Here is a 17,530-nt window from a genome sequence, read left to right as displayed (position 1 = left end):
CACGACCAAAGTATCCTCAACAGATTAAATGCATAGCCACATTCCACTTCTTCTCTCAACGAGAAAAAGGAGAAAGTCAGAAAGTATATATGTCATGCATTCTATGTAAGTATGTCATCAGAAATCATATACAAAAACCTCCTTTGTAAACTCTGTCCGCACCTTTTGCCCGCGCTTAAAGCGTGTACCTATAAAACGGACTCTTATCACCCAGCAACAACAACTCCTCCGGAGTATACCTCGCGCGCACCGCATCCTCTCCCTCTGCAGCAATCAGCGCATCCTTCTTCGCATTCTCCTTGGAGTACGCCCAGCGCAGCACAAACGTCATAATAATGGCCAAGCAGCACATGGCCAAACTGGCCGCGAAACCCGTGCGATACTTGGGTGCCTCGCGCGCGAGATAAATGTTACTGCCCATGATTCCTCCCATGTTGCCCACGGAGATAAGCAGCGCCATACCGACGGCCCTCTTGGACGACGGGGCGAGCGAATTTCCGATCCACGAAACAAGACACGTGAATGGGCAGTAGAGGCCGCCTGCGACGGGGAACAGGAAGCCGTAGGTTATACCTGGGTATTTTGGTTTCGGGATGGCGAGTTGCGCGATGAAACCCGCGATGGCGATGGAGTAGCCCGCAATGATGTAAGGGGAGCGCTTGCGGGTGAGGTCGGATGCCCAGGCAAAGATCAGGGTGAGGATGGCGGCGAAGACGTAGATGGGGATTGTGAGGAGTTGGGCGTTGGCGGAGGTGTAGCCTAGGCCTTGAATGACGGAGGGGACGGTGGCGGTAAAGCTGTATTTTTTTTGAGGGGTTAGCGGAAAGACTTGAGATCGAAGAGCCGAAAGACTTTTGAACGGAAAAAAAAATTGACGGGGAGATTTAAGAAGAAGCAGAACGTACCCGTACACACCAACAGTGTTACCCCAGAACACGACTGTAGCAGCCCAGATTTTCCAATCGCTCAGACCGGCGAGAATCTGCTCTTTACCGATTTTGTCCTTGTTTGTCGTTTGGCCCTGGCCGGAGCCCGAGTCGTTTGAGAGACGGGCAACGAGCAAGTCGCGCTCGGGCTGGGTGAGGAACTTTGCAGTTTCGGGGCTGTCGGGCAGAATTTTCCAGATGACGAGGGCGAGGGCGATGGGAATGAGACCTTCGATTAGGAAAATCCACTGTTCTTGTGTTAGACGAATGAAGAAGAGTTTTTTTTTGGAAAGTGTTGAAGTTTGCTACGTACCTGCCATCCAGCGAGTCCAGAACGTCCGTCGAGTTTCTCGATACCATAGGCGAGGAGACCGCTAAAGGCGCCGGCGAGAGAGGCGGCAACGTAGAAGACGGCCATGCGGCGTTGGAGTTCGAAGCGGCGGTACCAGAGAGTAAGTAGGAAAGTTGCTGCTGGGAAGAAACCGGACTGAAGGGTGACAAAAGTCAGTATGTTGTAGTTGAAAATCTGGTGATTTCAGAACATACCTCTGTAACGCCCAAGAAGAATCTTCCAGCGAGGAGACCGCCGTAACTCGATGTGAGGCTCATGAGTGTCATAACGAGACCCCAGGAAAACATTAGAATCGCCATCCAGTAACTGGGGCGCATCATCTTGAGAATGATGTTGCTGGGGACTTCGAGCAAGGTGTAGGGCACGAAGAAGAGGGTGACGGCCGTGTTGTACTGTAGACCGTGCATTTTGAGGTCGTCTGTCATACCAGCAATCTTTGCATTTCCGACTGTGGTGTGTGTTAGTTTTTAACATTATCATGGAGTGACGCGTGTAATCGCAATACGTACTGTTGCTACGGTCGATGAAAGCGACGAGGTAGAGCAAGGCCAACATAGGCACAAGTCTCATATCGACTTTTCTCAACACGCGCGCAGCTTCTGCGTCATCGTACTCTGTAGGCTGGGCCTCGAGCTCGCCAGACTTGGAAGAGTGCGATATCTTCTCGGCGACATCCTCGTCCCGCTTGTGCTCGACTGAGACCTTGTCTTCGGCCATTGTGGTCGCTGTTGAGGGCTACTTGCACACCCCAGGGTACTCTTTCTCTTCTTCGATTAGGCAATTCGGGAAGCGAAAAGGAAGGGCGAACAGCGCAATGGGCAGTTGCACATGGCTCATTGTTCCTGGGGGGCACAGCAGATGTTATAAATTCACTCGGGTGGATCAAAGCCCGAGAGCACTATGACAACGGCATGCTTTGTTGGGCAGTGATCTCCACACGAGAGGCACCCGTGGGCTGGCATTAACCTGCCGCCGTTGACGTTGTGGAGTATGGGAGAACGCCATGTAAGGTTATCCGGGGTAAATAGCAGCGGTCTTGCGGGGTGCGGGCCCCCGTATCAACCAAGCACAAGCGTCCGGCTGCATGATGTCGGCTGGGGTCGCCTGTGGGATGCATGGAGAAAGCCAATAGAGTGGGTGGATGTGCCGGTCTCAGTAGCCGCACAGGCCTAAGGCTTCGTGGGCCAGTCGGCGGTGAATGGGCTGGAGCAAAGTGGGACAGCAATGGAGCAGGTCGGCATATGACCGAGCCGCAGGCGACTGCGACTCGGTACCAACGCCGGTCTGTGTCAACAGCCGCGGGCGGGACCTGACCAACTTGGCATCTGACCATCGGATGTGTTCCTTCGCTCAAGCAGCTCTGTTTGACGATACCTTGGTGGAAAGTGTCGTCTTACATACTTTACCGTGCGGGCTATAGCCGTCGCCCGTCACCCGTCGTGTTGCCGTCCCTAGGGTAGCGAACTCTATTTCGTTACGGCCCTTTTCTATGTATACATATGCAAAAACGGTGACTTTTTGTGTGTCGACGAGGGTCTTACAAGCTCCGAATGACGCACCCTTGTTCAACCCCAGTATGTACGTCAGTGCCGAGGTGAAAGTTGGAGCACCATGATTTTCGACAGAGGAAAACTCACCAAGGCATGTCATAGCAGAACCAGCCAGTATAATACATTTGGCGCATTACAGTACACCCCAGAAGTACATATAAAAGTTTCCTGTCGTAATCGGCTTACATGCAATTGCTACGCTTAGTACTGGGACCAAGTCGTACGACAATCATCCGTTTGCCCGTAATAAGGGATTATCCTGGCAAATCCCAGCACCCTTGATGCTCTAAGTTCTCTCAACGACGTTCGAACAGGGTACACGATGCCAGCCAGGAGCAAATCAGTATCTCCGACTTTATAAATTCTCCCCCACCCGTTCTATTGGTGATTGTCCATGAATACAGCAACCATCTTCAACATGTACCCAGCTCGCCATGCGGCTCTCAATAACCCAACGCAGCAACCCCAGACCCGACTCCAACATCCAAAAGAACGCGCTTCAAGATCCAGGTCTTACAAAGGACCACTCGTCCCGCGCACATTGGCTTTCCTCCCCGACAAACACAAAAAACCCTGATGACTTGACGCCCAGCGCCATAAGTGTAACCACCCTACCCGTTTGACCCTCGATACGAGCCCACGAGGCTCGCCACGTGCACCGCACCGGGAACGCAGCTACAAATGCGGAAGTGAACGCATGAATCAGGTCATATGTCATTGAGGGGGTCCACTCCGGGTGAAGTGTGCCGAGGCTCCGATGTTGGACCGGGGCCGGGGGGAGGAGGAGGCTCTTGGTAGGAATGTTACTTGCATCGATGGAGGGGTACAGTTTACATGAGCGTCGCGAATGTTACGACATTCTTGCTATAGTAGGCACTGCTAAAATATGTAGAAATCTACGTTGTTTGTACATAGAGTGGGTTGATTGGAGTGTAAGTATAGGAAGTAAGGCACACAGGTTGTACTAAGTAAGCGACATGCTTTCTTTTGTCGGAGAGCTTATTTCTTATTCCAGTTCTTTCGGTACATCAGGACCCGAGCTGGAGTAGTGACAAATCTGGGTGTAACACATATCCGACATAATGAATGTGAGAGTTGGGGTTCGCGCTGGCCAAGGATTCACGTGCGGAATGCCGCAGTACATGCGCGAGGACATTGTTCGAAGAACAAACTAACCACCTTCCACGAGACAGAAGAAGAGAAAAGAAACCCATTATTTGAGAAGGATTACTACTACAAGATACCAATCGCAATATCACCCTTCACCCTTGCAATAATTCTAATATCAGCCTCGAGATCCAACTTGATATGTATCTTCAAGCTCCCCTTGACATCCTTATTATTATCCAGACCAAACCCTTCTTCATCCTCTCCATCATCATTGCCTTTTCCTTTTCCTTTCTTGCCTTTTGTTTTGTTGCCCGTGTTGGTTACCGAGCCCATAGTTTCGCCTACGTCGGGGAGGCCACGGCCGCCGGTTGCATTGCCGGCTGTGCCTGTGAGACTGAGAAAGCGATAAGTATTTCTGTACAATAAAGGCGATCAAGGTGAAGGGAACACACTCTTTTGTAGTCGCGTCCGCCATTTTGAGGTCGAAAGCGGGGGATGCCGGTGGTGCGGGTGAAAGAGGGGGTGTGGGAAGAGACAGGACTGGGGATAGAGGGAGCGCCTTCAATCGAAACTCTGGCTTTGGTTTCGTGCGCTGCGGTAGTTGGGCTGTCCACGCCACTGCTTCTTGGGTCTTTTGGTAAGCTGAAAGGAGGATGAGGTGTAGAATTCAATGACTGGCGCGGGCTTGCATCCGCTCATAAACATGTCTGAAGAGAAGCTAATTTACAAGCTTGGCTGGAGCTCGCTCGTCCCCGAGGAGTTACACCATTGGTACAGGTAGTCGGCGACATGATCTTCGCACGAGAGAGCGCTTGAGTGGTTTCGATGCTGTAAGCCATTCAAGCACTTTTGAGGCTCTAATGCACAAAGTACATAGTAGGGCACGAGACTAGTCCTGTTGTCACCAGCGTACACTCCCAATACAGTTAAAGCGCAGCTCAAAACAGTATCTCAGCTTGCATCGCTCTTATGATCAGCATTTGGTGGCTTTTTGGTCGTCATTGGCTTCCGCATTTCTTATTGTTCCCGTCGATCATCGTGGCCGAAAAGTGGAGCGGGAGCCGGGAGCTACCCATGGACTACGATGTGATTGGTCTTTATCCATGGAAATTTACATCTGCATCATGATCGCATATGATTCCCATCATAGCTGCATGCAGGTCATACAGCTTGTGGTTGGTGCATGCTTGCTTTTGCCATGTTGTGGTTCAGCTCTTGGAGTCGGCCATGCCGGTCTCTGTGCTAGCACTTGAGACTACATTTTTCCGCCTTTACAACCCATTCTCCTCGAGATTCGAAAGATCATCAATCACTGCACATAAAACATTTCAAAATGGTCCTCGGTCTCATATCACTCGTCGCAACGATTCCTATGACGGCATCGTCCGTCTTGACGCTACAAGAGCAGGCCGAAAGAAAAGATAGCGATGGCCCCAGCTCGGAATGGAAGCATGACAAATGCCACATACGATGCCGAGCAACCGAAAGAACACCAGAGGACCGCAAAGAAATGTTCAAGGACAGCCATGTAGTGCTTTCCGGGGGCCGATTATATGTTCAGTTGTCAACATATCAAGGACCGCATCTTCATCCCTTCTCTGGCTACTACCTACCGTTCCCGAATTCAAATTTCGATGGCATTGTCTCCACCATTTCAGACAATCCTCCGCAATTGAATTGGATATACCTAGACACCGATTCCGAAATCTTCCACTTCAGTCATGGGCTGCGCATCGAGGCTGAAGAAGGACTAGTTGGGCCATGGGGTGCTCGCATCTGCTCCAATGGGGAGAAACGATATCTTTTTGAAAACTGGGAAGGCTTCCTCGCCGTGGAGAATGAAGATGAGCCAGGTTTGTGGAAGTTATGCTTTGACAAGTACGATAATGGGCTGGAAGGGAAAATACGTCAAGGCCAGAGAACAGTGGAGTTGGAACTTGTTCGCGAAGAAATGGAAGATTGACGAATGTTGCGCGATTCCTTGAAGCTTCCGAGATCCCGTGAGATCCCCCGACCCATAAATGTATCCAGATAAACGAGATCTCATGGACCGGCCCGTCGAGATATATGCACAACAGCGCTTCCTGGTAGTAAGCAGTAGGCTGCTTTTGCTCGGATTCGACGGTGAAGGAAAGGCTGCCTTCTCCCGTATCCAGGAACACCGGAAGACTGCATTGGCAAATGCTTGGGATTATGCGCGCAAATAAGGCGCATGCGAGCACTATCTCGCTACAATGCACTCGCTCCTCCAATCAAGTACACAGTAAATTCAAGGAATGCATGGGAAGAGGGCGGTGCGTGAATGCAGGAAGCTGAAGCAAGAACTTGGCATGGGGCTGACGCGTGTACGTATCCGGCGATCGCGACCCAACAGAGATGACGTGGGCACTAGTGCAGCATTAATCATGGCAGCATCAGCCTTCCCCTAACATCATCCACTTTTGTTCTGCACATTCGAGCTCTCTGTACACCAGTATACATTCTCATACCCAGTTCAGTAGCTGCTAATCTTGTTCCTATCCCACTCTTCATCCGACCCTCACCATGTGCGACTTTGTGCCTATCCCACTCTGCATCCAGTGCGGAACGTACGTATATGATTTAATTGCCAGAAAATGCATTTACTAAATAATAATAGAAAGGATAATCCGTGCCACTGCAAGATCATCGGGCCTACGATTGGATTCGTCGTCACAGTGGGCATGGCTGTAAGTGCCGCTTCCTCTAAGCAGGGCCATTCGCTTACGCTCCTCAGATTGTTTGTTGGCCAGCATCGCTCCTATGCTGCTGCTGCGCAACCGATGCAGGCAAGAGGTAAGATTCCACAAAACTATTAGAGAAGTTGGTATTGACCACAGTAGTGTACTCGCAATGCCTGTCGACACGGGAAATGCCATCAGCAACGCCATACCTATATGAAAACCTTCATGGATGCCTCAAAGTTAGCGCCCAACTTGCTTCTCCTGAACCATTGCTCTTATGAAGCCTTCAAACTTTTCTTATATTTCTCCAATTCCGGCTGAACAAGCGTTGGCGGACGGACGGCGAGCCAGCGGCTTTTAGATGATACCCATCAGCCAATTAATATTCGTTTCTCGCTCTACCATTGGATCGCGACCACCAAGTTCCCGAAAGTGACGTCTCCGCTGAAAACAAAGAAACCCCCCAATGGGTCCTACGTATGGATGGGCAATGCTTGCTCCCACGAACAGGGTTGCGCTAGTGGGTGAAGAGAATGAATGAACTGAGTTATGTGACATGGTTTCAGATCTAACAGCATTGGTCTCAACAGTGATGAGCGAGACGCCCCAATTGACAGACGGTGCTGATTTCATTCGAGCAGGTCACTAGGCTAACAATGTTCTCACGTTTTCCATGGGAAATTGACAGTATCACTAAGGTATCTGAATTGTTGTAGGCTAACTTAAAGCATCGTAAGAGTAGATGTATTGGGCTGGACACTTCTGCTATGCAGCAGTATATTCTCTCATATCAATGCAGACTGACAAAGTGAACACACAGTGACTGGTGGAATGAGAAAAATATTGCAGTCACCGTGTGTATCTGAAACTAACTCTATTGACACCCGCACAGTGACCTCACAATCGCCATCACTCACCAGGAGACCGTTTGCAAACAATGTCTTTGGGCATTGTTTTGAAAGTCAGCCCTTCACTCATCATACTCATTTTGTTCCCCTACAGCACATAAATACGAACTGTGAATGGGCTTTCGAAGCAAATCACTCACTTTCTAATCAGCAGTTTGTGTTCTACATCGACACCATGTCTAAACACAACCAACGCCAACAGTCTGACGAGCAGAATCAGAAGTATGTTCCATCTACTCGAAGCATCTACTACGATAGCCGTATCGCAAACGCACTGTTCCCGCCTCGCTATCCCACCAACGTTTCCGATACAGCCATCTGGGAAGATGGATTGAGGGAGATCGAAGCGTTCGATTGGTTGAGGATCGACAACGAAGAGGTGTACAAAGAAGGTAAGGCGTCACCCCCCGAGACTGACCTCACTCCCAACCCCGGTACTACTGTAGAAGACACTCGCAGTGACCCAATGCTCGAGCTGGATCACATCTCAGCTGAGACTGCAACGACACCAGTATCTGAGGCGTTTAAACTGTACAAACCAGTTCCTTCACGTACCTCACCTCCAGGGATCCTCGAGCCTACACCAATCTACGAGCCAACCAACCCTGTCCAGTCGTACTCGAGCACTCCAGTCCGTCCGAGTACTCCACCCTGCCAGGATCCCCTCGTCGATCCAGTCGTCCAGACCCCTCAAAGCGTCCATCCCCCTCGAACCCTCGAGTATCTTCAAAGCATTCGGTATTCCCCGCCCCTTGATTACATTCGCGAGAAGAAGGTCGCAGGCGACGAAGTCTTGGTCGAGATGCTGTACAACACAGTGGTATTTGACCCCCCGCGATTCGCTTCCGATCCCACCCAAAACGACTCTAACACGTCCCAGGAATACTTCAACAACATGAGGATCCATGAACAAGGTAACACTCCCCCCGCTACCCCTCCTCGTCCCATTGCCCCCTTGTCCCCCACCGCCCCTAACAAGAAACGAAAGTACAAAGTCATTCACACTGTCCCTCTTGTCTGGCCAACCCCCGCCCCCCAAAAGAACCGACAGTACAGAGTCATCCACACTGCCCCTCTTGCCTCGCCGACTCCCGCCCTCAAAAGGATCCCAATGTACAAGAATGTTAATGTCAGGTCAAAAGCTTACCTCGCCGGCCTCGAGCATCGCAACAAGCGCGCCAAAGCCAAATCCGACAATCGTCATAAAGCACCAATCCGCACTGCATACGCTTCTGCTTCCGCTTCTGCTGCCAAGGAGCCTGATCGAGGATGCGGATGGAGAGTGTTAAGCCGAGAGTACGTGGTTGAGATGAGAGGTTGAAGGGAAGGAAATACATCAGTACATGGATGGCAAAGGGAGGGGGGATTCTGGATTCTGGGTTTTCGTGAGGTTACCTAATGGGTCAGTTTGAGGGGCAAAAAGGGTAACATGGGAATTGGCGTTTATGGATATTGAGATGATTTTGATATGGATGATGGGTAGTGTGAACTTTGATCATAGGGAAGATGAGATCCAACTGGATTGGCTCGTGATGGTGGGGGGTGCGGTATGATGTCAGGAAAGGGAAAAAAAGGAATTCAACGTCTAGTGCATTCACTATGTGGAATTTGCAGTATTATTGTGACATTGGCAGATGTAAGTGATACAAACGTGATTGATCATTTATTTTATTGGACTCAAGATCTATATCTTACTCGACACAGGCCCAGCATCGTCTTTTGCTAGGGTATCGCAAAGCCAGTCTGCAGCCTTATCGGCCATGGCTTGTGGAAACGCATGGCCGACGCCATCAAATAGGACATCTTCAAATGAGATATCGAGGCTGGAATCCTCTGCAATGATGCGCTTGAAGTAGTTGAGAAATGGTTCACCCGCTGCATACGGGACGAGCTTGTCGATCTTGCCACTGAGGTTCAGTATGCGCTTTCCCTGTAGTCGCTCTCTCATAATAGTCTTCATGCGATCCAACTGTGCCTGGTCTGGTTGCTTGTCATCGCCTGTGGGGTTGAACATGCCCGGGAGCATTAGGCCCGCTGGATCGTACTGGGCAATGGCGTCCTGCAGGGCCTGTGGGAAATCCGAGGATCCGAAAAAGGCAGCGCCAGGCGGTGTGGTTCTTGTGTATGACTCTCGCTTGGATAGACGTGCGCGGTCAGTCATGAGGCGGGTGTAGTCTGGACAGCCTATGCCTACAACGCCGGCAGTGATACGTGGGTCGCCTAGTAGACAGTGCCAGGTTGCGTGGCCACCAAGCGAGATGCCAAGGGCAAAGTGATGTGTGATCTTGGGGGCTTCTGGGGCTGTGAATATGTAGGACTCAAGGTGGTTGATGAGCTGCGAGGTGTCGGTGGCGGTGCCGTGGTAGCAGCCAAACATGTCTTGGGCATGTCGCTCGTTTCCATCTCTCCAAGCTTGGTTGTGCAGCTCGTCAACTTTGCGGGAGCCATGGTTGCGCTGGTCGAATGCAGCGGCTATGAGGCCTTTGGGGTTCTTGCCGGCGCGGCCCTCTTGTATGCGCTTGTTCCATTCTGTGATGACGCGGTTGGCAATTGGCTCCATGGTTTCTTTCGTCTGCAAGCGCGGGTTCAGGAGCCATAGGCAGGCGGCCGAAGAGGCAGAGGCAGATATTTCATCGAGACCATGGACGTCGACGAGGATGCCCGCGATGGTAAAAGTATGGGAGGAAACGGGGCGCTGGGTAGAGCGCGGGGTCCCATGGAGGGGGTTTGTAGTTGCGGCCATGTGATTTACGGGATTTATGAGGGGTTAAGAATGACAGGGATAAGAATACGGGATGGGATAGCTATCTGGATAAAAGATGTAGGTGAAGCAATAGGAAGGCCATGTTTGGACATGATGCAGGTACGGATGGGTAATACGGAAGAACGATCCTTCCAAGGCCGAGGCATCACCAAATAAGACAAGACAACATGCCTGCCCGGCTATTGGCAGACTGACTGCGCCCCACGATAGTCCCGTGATACAAGTGCATTAATTGTGAGTCCGGTGTCGAGTGAGACTGTTCCAAGGCCTTTGCGTGCCAATGCGTACGGCACATGCATACAGTACTTTCACAGGCGGGGGCTGAGGGTGAGCACAAGTCACGTGATGCGGGCGGTCAGGAAGGCGGCGCGGTCCTCTCCCCTGACACCACGGGTCGCTGGCACTAGCGCGACCGTTCACCCGGAAAGCAGCAGGGAGATTAATTCTGAGCACTCCACTGTGCAAGGACCCTGTGAACTGATACTGATCTCCTCTGCGCCGCGTGTACGCTTCTCTCGGCCGCACCTGATCACCAATCCATACATTACACGGTCGTTGATCAGAGAGCGGCTTGCCTTGTTTCCGTGGTAGCAGAGCATCGTCACCACGCCAGCGTCATCAAGTGAAAGCCAACACGTTTCGATCTAAAATGCATGTTTAACACCCTACCCGTCGAGCAGCCATCCACAAACCCCTCGCCTCGCGCGACCTCTGCCTCTCCGTGTCACTACCATGCCTGGCTCACACGCCTCGGACGCCTCGCCCATGGCCCGGAGCCCGCGGTCGACATCGCCGTCTGGCCAAAGGAGCACAGAGGAGCCTGGCCGAATGCTGTCACCGCCTGGTATGCAGCAGCCCAGGAACGAGACACAAGACCTCCACAATCCCTCGCCGTCAGATACTGCACCCAGAATCATGCGCTCCGCACCTACCGGCTCGCCCCTATCGCCCAAAGAACCCTCAGAATTTCCCTTCAATGCGCCAGCCAATGCAAATGGCAGCAGCGTTGCCCCCGAACACCCTGAACCTCCCTTTCGAGCCCCCAAGCCCTCGTCCCACATGTCGAATGCTTCCAACAGCTCGTACTATCCGCCCTTTGCGCCCATGTCACGACACCCTACCGAGGGCGAGCTCTCCGACGCACCCCGAGAACGAAAGAGCGTCCAATTCGCACGCTCCGCACAACTTGGGCCCGACCCATCACAAGCCAATTCACGCCAACAGTCATGGGAGGTTGACGACGGTGATGTCAGGGCCAGGGAGCGGAGTACACAGACCTCTTCGTTGATGGGCAAGCTGAGGGCACTGGCATCGCCAATTCAGGGACATGGCCGAAGCTCGAGTGGTTTGGGAGCTGGCTCGTCTGGCGGTCATGACGGCTCACCCCATGGCCCGTTGTCACCCACATCCGAGCTTGATGAGCCGCGGTTCGAGGGACACGACAGTGAAGCTGATGCCGATGGCGAATCCAGTGCCGGCGAGGGTGCCTCGAGAAGACCGAGACAGAAGCGCAGAAAGAGCAGCAGACGTTGGTTTGATGGCGAAGCTGAAGGCGCACAAACCGCTCCTACAACACCAAAGCAGATGAGTGGTGGTGGCTTCTTTTTCTCTCGAGACTCGCCCACGATGACGCCTACCTCTACCCGCCCGGGATTTCTGCGCCGATCTACAATGGATGACATACCCGAGAATGAGCGTCAGGGCTATTCCGAGGATGAAGGCAGATCACGCATAGCAAAGGAGAGCGCTTGGTCACGCGGTCTACACAGTGCTAGAGGGCTTTCATACGGCGGCCTGCGGAAACACGATCCTAACAACGAGGAAGAAGGTCACCACCGGCCGACACACCTGCGAAGCCTGACGAACTTCCGCGGCGCTCATGGCGACTCACAACCTTCGCCGTGGAAGATGCGCAGTGAGCGCACCTCGAGTCTGAGCGCTCAGAAATGGAAGTCAATCAAGAACAGTCTGAAACTGTTGGGCAACAGACAAAAAGTAGAGCGCCAGATTGACCATGCAAAGTCGGCCGAGCTCATGGCCGAGCTGATTGCTGGTGCCCCAGCTGCCCTCTTCCTGGCCAGTATGTTCCAGCGTGATGAGCATGGCCACAAGCGTATTCCTGTGCTCCTTGAACAACTCAAGGTCACCATTACCGACACGGACCGCCCTGGAAAGAAGGAGGGCGACCGCCACACTGCTTTGCGCATAGAGCTTGAATATGGCAGTGGTCTGACCCGTATGAAGTGGGTCGTTTACAGGAGCGTCGCCGACTTTGCCAACTTGCATCTCAAGTTCAAGGTCCAGGAGAAGCAGGACGCTTTCCGAAATCGTCCCGCAAACCGCGCTCGTGAAATCAAGGACAAGGCGACCAAAGATGGCGAGGACGAGGAGGAAGAGAAAGAGGATCCCAGAACAAAACTTCCTCGTTTTCCCAGGAGTGTATTGCCTTATCTCCGAGGCCTCCGAGGTTACGGTATTCTCGACGACGAAGGCGAGGAGGAAGAAGAGGATAATGCGATAGGAGGCGCCGCCAGTGGGCCTGACGGTGATGCCAGCGCTACTGAGCGACCTTCCAAGAAGCGAGGCAAGTCGTCTTTCTTGGGCCGTAGACAATCCAGCGTCAGCGGCAGTCAAGCTCAGGGCGCCATCGGCGCACTAGTAGTCCGACAAGGTAGCTTTGTAGGAGCTGTCGGTCAACCAGCACAAGCGAAACAGAACCACCACGAGCGACAACGAAAGAAACTCGAACAATACTTGCGTGGACTGATGACCTATCTCATCTTCCGCCCTGACAGCAATCGGCTATGCAAGTTCCTCGAACTCTCTGCTCTCGGTGTTCGACTAGCTGCTGAAGGCGGCTACCACGGAAAGGAAGGCTTCCTAATGATTAAATCCTCAAAGGGTGTCGACAATAGGAAAGGCTGGACCAAGGTCTCCATGATCAATCGCCATTGGCCAAAATGGTTTCTCGTGAGACACAGCTACGTGGTCTGCGTAGACTCTCCTGAGGAGATGAATGTCTATGATGTATTTCTCGTGGATGCAGACTTCAACCTGGAATCCAAGAGTGGTAGGATACGAGACAAGAAGGCCAGGGATATTGCGAGCGAAGCAAAGGCATCCGCAACAGGCCACCATCAATTGAAGCTTATCAATGCCGAGCGCAAGATGAAACTCCTGGCCAGAAACGATAGGATGCTGCAGCAGTTTGAAGAGTCCATCAGCTTCATGGCGCAGAATACCGTGTGGTCACAACGCCAACGATTCGATAGCTTTGCCCCCGTGCGTAAGAAGATTTACGCACAATGGCTGGTCGACGGTCGTGACTACATGTGGAATGTTTCACGTGCCATAAGCATGGCCCGGGATGTCATCTATATCCACGATTGGTGGCTGAGCCCTGAACTCTACCTACGCCGTCCAGCCGCCATCAGTCAGAAGTGGAGACTCGACAGACTGTTGCAGCGGAAAGCGCAGGAAGGTGTCAAGATTTTTGTCATCATGTACCGCAACATCGGTGCCGCCATCCCCATCGACTCCGAGTACTCCAAGTTCTCTCTGCTCGACCTGCATCCCAACATCTTCGTCCAGCGTTCGCCAAATCAAATCCGCCAGAATACATTTTTCTGGTCCCACCATGAAAAGATTTGCGTCATTGACCATACAGTTGCCTTTTGCGGAGGAGTCGATTTGTGCTTTGGTCGTTGGGATACGCCCCAGCACGTTGTCGTAGATGACAAGCCAACAGGCTTTGAGCTTGACGACACACCCAAGGATGCCGACCACTGTCAACTATGGCCAGGCAAGGACTATTCCAATCCTCGAGTTCAGGATTTCTTCGCGCTCGACAAACCATATGAGGAAATGTACGATCGCTCAAAGGTCCCTAGGATGCCATGGCACGATGTTGGTATGCAGATTGTCGGTCAGCCAGCTCGTGACTTGACCCGCCACTTTGTTCAGCGATGGAACTATCTGCTACGACAACGTAAGCCCTCGAGGCCAACGCCTTTCCTGCTGCCACCGCCCGACTTCAATCCAGCTGACATTGAGGCTCTTGGACTCGACGGAACGTGCGAAGTGCAGATCCTTCGTTCTGCGTGTGCTTGGTCACTGGGTACGCCCAATAAGGTCGAGCACAGCATTATGAATGCATACGTGCAGATGATTTCCACCTCGGAGCATTTTGTCTACATTGAAAATCAGTTCTACATTAGTAGCAGTGAGGTGCTGGGCACAAAGATTGAAAACAAGATCAACGATGCCATTGTCGACCGTATCAAGCGCGCTCATGCAAACGATGAGGACTGGAGAGCATGCATCATGCTTCCCCTCATGCCTGGGTACCAAAACACCGTTGACGAGCAGGAAGGTAGCAGTGTCCGTCTCATTATGACCTGCCAGTATCACAGCATCTGCCGTGGCGAAGGCTCTATCTTCGGCCGCCTGAGAGCTGCGGGTATTGAGCCCGAAGACTACATCCAGTTCTACGCCTTGCGATCGTGGGGTGAAATCGGCCCGAACAAGATGCTCGTTACAGAGCAGCTCTACATCCACGCGAAGATTATGATCGTCGATGACCGGGTAGCCATTATTGGATCTGCAAACATCAATGAGCGGTCCATGTTGGGATCACGAGACTCCGAGATTGCAGCCATCGTTCGCGACACTGAAGTACTGGATTCTTATATGGGTGGCAAGCCATACAAGGTCGGCAAGTTTCCCCACACACTTCGCATGCGTCTTCAGCGAGAGCATCTGGGCATCGATGTGGATTGCATTTCTGAGGAAGAATTGGCCAGTCAAATGTCTGATGCCGATAGTGTCGGTTTCCATACTGAGTCGTCCGGGCCCGGTTCACCTACAGCTCAGCGCACCACTGAGCAAAAGCTGGAGGAGAACAACTACAAAATGCAAGATGAGCTCATCGAAAGGGCCGAAAAGCTACATAGCTTCAATCACGACTTTGACTGGGCGCAAGACCAGAATCCGCACTTGCAGAGTACTAAGAAGCCATCAACCGATGTTCGTGTCCAGAACAACACAGCACACGCAAAGGACGTGCGGGGCGAGGGTGTTGACCATATGCTCGAGGTAGAACACCTACGACCCACAATTGCCCAAGGTCGGGATTCGTACATCGATGAGCATGGCCATGAAAAACTTGTGACAGACATCGCAGCAGAAGGTCTGGCGGCTACACCAAAGAAGAGCGCCACCTTCAGGGCCCGAAAGCGTAGCGGTACCACGGGCACTAGGAACAGCGCAATCAGTGCATTGACTGAAGGGACTGGATATGCTGGTCTCCCGCCTCCCAAGATCCCACGTATGGACACGCAGAAGCTTGGTCTGACGCAACTTAGCCAGTTGCCTGCATTGCCCATTTTGGATGATACGGACATTGGTGGCCCACCTGCCCTGCAACGCACCTGGAGTCAAGGCTCCTCCTCAGTTCTTAATCCAATTCTCTCCGAGATGCGACGTCCAATTGTGACTGAAGACTGTATGCGAGACCCTATCAGCGATTCCTTCTTCCTCGACACCTGGCACCAGGTTGCCGAGAACAATACCAAGCTGTTCCGCCAGGTCTTCCGCTGCATGCCCGATAACGAAGTCCGGACATGGAAAGAGTACCAGGAATATACTAATTTCAGTGAACGCTTCGCCAAGGCGCAAGGCGGCGATAAGGGCCATGGGCATAAGCAGCAGGATGCCCCTACTGCTACGGGACCGCCTGGTACGGGTATTACTAGTAAGGTTGGAAACAAGGTCGGAGCGCTGGGCGAGAAGCTCACTGAGAAGATGACCAACAACTCTGATGGCAAAATGACCGATAACGGAACTTCGACTACTGAGCACAGCGTAGAGCAATGGGCTGCTGGCCATGAGAAAGGAGCGCAGGCTCAAAACCTATCAGCCCAGACGAACCGCGGAATTCATATTGACACGGCTTCTGGATCTACATTGAATGAGAAGCTAGCGCCAGAGCCTGCTGACGACGCCATTGTGTCTCCAATGAATCCTGCGCCGCCAGAAAAGACATTCACCTTCCCTGCTCCGCCACCTATTCCTGACAGCTCGTACGACTTTGCCACGCACAACCTACCTCAGTCATCGCACTCGATGCGCGAGCGGGGTCGTCAAGTCACTATCAACGAGCCGGCCTTTCACCCTTCTCAAAACTCCAACCTTCCCAATCGCTCCAACACCAAGCGTTCGCGCCGCCGTGCTACGACTAGGAGCTCCAACAAGACGTTTCACGCTGCTGACGCGGATATGATGTTGGATAAGGAGGACGCGAAGAGGGTGCTTGAGTTGGTGCAGGGTCATTTGGTACTCTGGCCGTATGATTGGTTGGAGAGCGAGGAGAAGGGTGGAGGTTGGCTGTATAATGTCGACCAGATTGCGCCGTTGGAGATTTAGTAAGTTTCCCTCCTTGCCTTGTTTCGTGTTTGAAGACGGAGAACTAACAATGTTTTGCAGTAATTAAAACAAAAAAATCTGGAAGACGGTGGCCCACTTGGCTCTAGAAAGGATTTGGTTAATTGGACAATTCTTTTTTCCTGGTTTGACTCATTGTCTATCGCTTGAATCGTCTTTTTGTTGTCTCATTTTTTTCTTTTTTTTGCATTGCTTCAATTGGCTGTGGTAAGCCGGTCTCAAGATTTTTGTCTACATGCATTTCCCGGGCGTTTTCTTTCAGTTTTCACCCCAATAACTTATCAATTTTAAACCTTATTCTTTGCTGTTTTTTTACCAAAGAAACAACTTTCTCAATTCTCCTTTGTTAATCCTAGATGCATACGTCTGCTTTTCTTTTAAATTGGTTCCTGCATCTGCCTGTCTTATCGCATACGTTCACTTGCCCAACTATTTTCCTTTTTTGAATACAGACTGGTTTTTTTTGGTATATACTACTCGTCGGTTTATAATAAGATAGCCACCCCGAGATACTCACGCCATTCAACTCGCAATGTAGCAAGAATACGCGCGCGATTTTAGAGAAAAATCGAATGAAGCTGCAGGAAGCTACTAGGTCTCACCGTACTTTCATGTGAACCTACCCTGCAGGTCAGATAAAGTACTGACGTAACTACACATGATCACGTGACGTGCACTTTTTTCCCTATGATTGCTCCGCCTCACTTTTTAACTTTCGCACAACCGTTTCCGGCCGTCACGGATTTTTTCGGTTCTGGAAAACAAAGAGGAATGAAA

The 17,530-nt window shown here is 51.8% G+C and overlaps 7 protein-coding genes across 7 annotated transcripts; 4 read left to right on the top strand and 3 right to left on the bottom strand.

Annotated features, from left to right (window-relative positions):
- Window positions 1-175: 175 nt before the first annotated feature.
- Window positions 176-1,995, bottom strand: PSV08DRAFT_384996 (major facilitator superfamily domain-containing protein; the record flags this gene model as incomplete). The annotated part of the gene is made up of 5 exons (XM_014224774.1): window positions 176-797; window positions 906-1,174; window positions 1,240-1,413; window positions 1,473-1,726; window positions 1,788-1,995. 5 exons carry the CDS (start codon window positions 1,993-1,995, stop codon window positions 176-178), a joined length of 1,527 nt encoding a protein of 508 aa, XP_014080249.1.
- Window positions 1,996-4,031: 2,036 nt separating this feature from the next.
- On the bottom strand, window positions 4,032-4,602 carry PSV08DRAFT_26961 (uncharacterized protein; the record flags this gene model as incomplete). The annotated part of the gene is made up of 2 exons (XM_014224773.2): window positions 4,032-4,332; window positions 4,391-4,602. Coding segments are annotated over 2 exons (483 nt in total), but the record flags the coding sequence as incomplete, so codon positions are not given.
- Window positions 4,603-5,242: 640 nt separating this feature from the next.
- PSV08DRAFT_196101 (uncharacterized protein) lies at window positions 5,243-5,984 on the top strand. The gene has a single exon (XM_014224772.2). It carries the CDS (start codon window positions 5,272-5,274, stop codon window positions 5,899-5,901), a length of 630 nt encoding a protein of 209 aa, XP_014080247.1. The 5' UTR covers window positions 5,243-5,271; the 3' UTR covers window positions 5,902-5,984.
- A 419-nt stretch (window positions 5,985-6,403) lies between these two features.
- PSV08DRAFT_270681 (polyol transporter 2) lies at window positions 6,404-7,310 on the top strand. The gene is made up of 4 exons (XM_014224771.2): window positions 6,404-6,526; window positions 6,577-6,646; window positions 6,694-6,752; window positions 6,800-7,310. The coding sequence occupies exons 1-4, from the start codon at window positions 6,483-6,485 to the stop codon at window positions 6,855-6,857; spliced, it is 231 nt and encodes a 76-aa protein (XP_014080246.1). The 5' UTR covers window positions 6,404-6,482; the 3' UTR covers window positions 6,858-7,310.
- A 413-nt stretch (window positions 7,311-7,723) lies between these two features.
- PSV08DRAFT_384990 (uncharacterized protein) lies at window positions 7,724-8,876 on the top strand (the record flags this gene model as incomplete). The annotated part of the gene is made up of 1 exon (XM_014224770.2): window positions 7,724-8,876. One exon carries the CDS (start codon window positions 7,724-7,726, stop codon window positions 8,867-8,869), a length of 1,146 nt encoding a protein of 381 aa, XP_014080245.1. The 3' UTR covers window positions 8,870-8,876.
- A 317-nt stretch (window positions 8,877-9,193) lies between these two features.
- On the bottom strand, window positions 9,194-10,389 carry PSV08DRAFT_270674 (uncharacterized protein). Its single transcript, XM_014224769.2, has one exon. It carries the CDS (start codon window positions 10,289-10,291, stop codon window positions 9,233-9,235), a length of 1,059 nt encoding a protein of 352 aa, XP_014080244.1. The 5' UTR covers window positions 10,292-10,389; the 3' UTR covers window positions 9,194-9,232.
- A 655-nt stretch (window positions 10,390-11,044) lies between these two features.
- Window positions 11,045-16,735, top strand: PSV08DRAFT_384989 (uncharacterized protein; the record flags this gene model as incomplete). Its single annotated transcript, XM_066093440.1, has 6 exons — window positions 11,045-11,094; window positions 11,173-12,991; window positions 13,028-13,147; window positions 13,184-13,282; window positions 13,322-13,339; window positions 13,379-16,735. 6 exons carry the CDS (start codon window positions 11,045-11,047, stop codon window positions 16,733-16,735), a joined length of 5,463 nt encoding a protein of 1,820 aa, XP_065949861.1.
- Between the last annotated feature and the right edge of the window lie 795 nt (window positions 16,736-17,530).

Source organism: Bipolaris maydis (assembly GCF_028858645.1).
Source record: "Bipolaris maydis strain C4 unplaced genomic scaffold PSV08scaffold_2, whole genome shotgun sequence".
Classification (NCBI taxonomy): Eukaryota; Fungi; Ascomycota; class Dothideomycetes; order Pleosporales; family Pleosporaceae; genus Bipolaris; species Bipolaris maydis.
The sequence above is the reverse complement of the archived record's forward strand: the minus strand, read 5'-3'. Positions and strand labels throughout refer to the sequence as shown.

Coding starts and splice junctions, on each gene's coding strand:
- PSV08DRAFT_196101 (XM_014224772.2), top strand. CDS start 5,272: ATGGTCCTCGGTCTCATATCACTCGTCGCAACGATTCCTATGACGGCA.
- PSV08DRAFT_270681 (XM_014224771.2), top strand. CDS start 6,483: ATGTGCGACTTTGTGCCTATCCCACTCTGCATCCAGTGCGGAAC. Junction 6,647..6,693: donor TCGTCACAGTGGGCATGGCT/GTAAGTGCCGCT, acceptor TACGCTCCTCAG/ATTGTTTGTTGGCCAGCATC. Junction 6,753..6,799: donor GCAACCGATGCAGGCAAGAG/GTAAGATTCCAC, acceptor TGACCACAGTAG/TGTACTCGCAATGCCTGTCG.
- PSV08DRAFT_270674 (XM_014224769.2), bottom strand. CDS start 10,291: ATGGCCGCAACTACAAACCCCCTCCATGGGACCCCGCGCTCTACCCAG.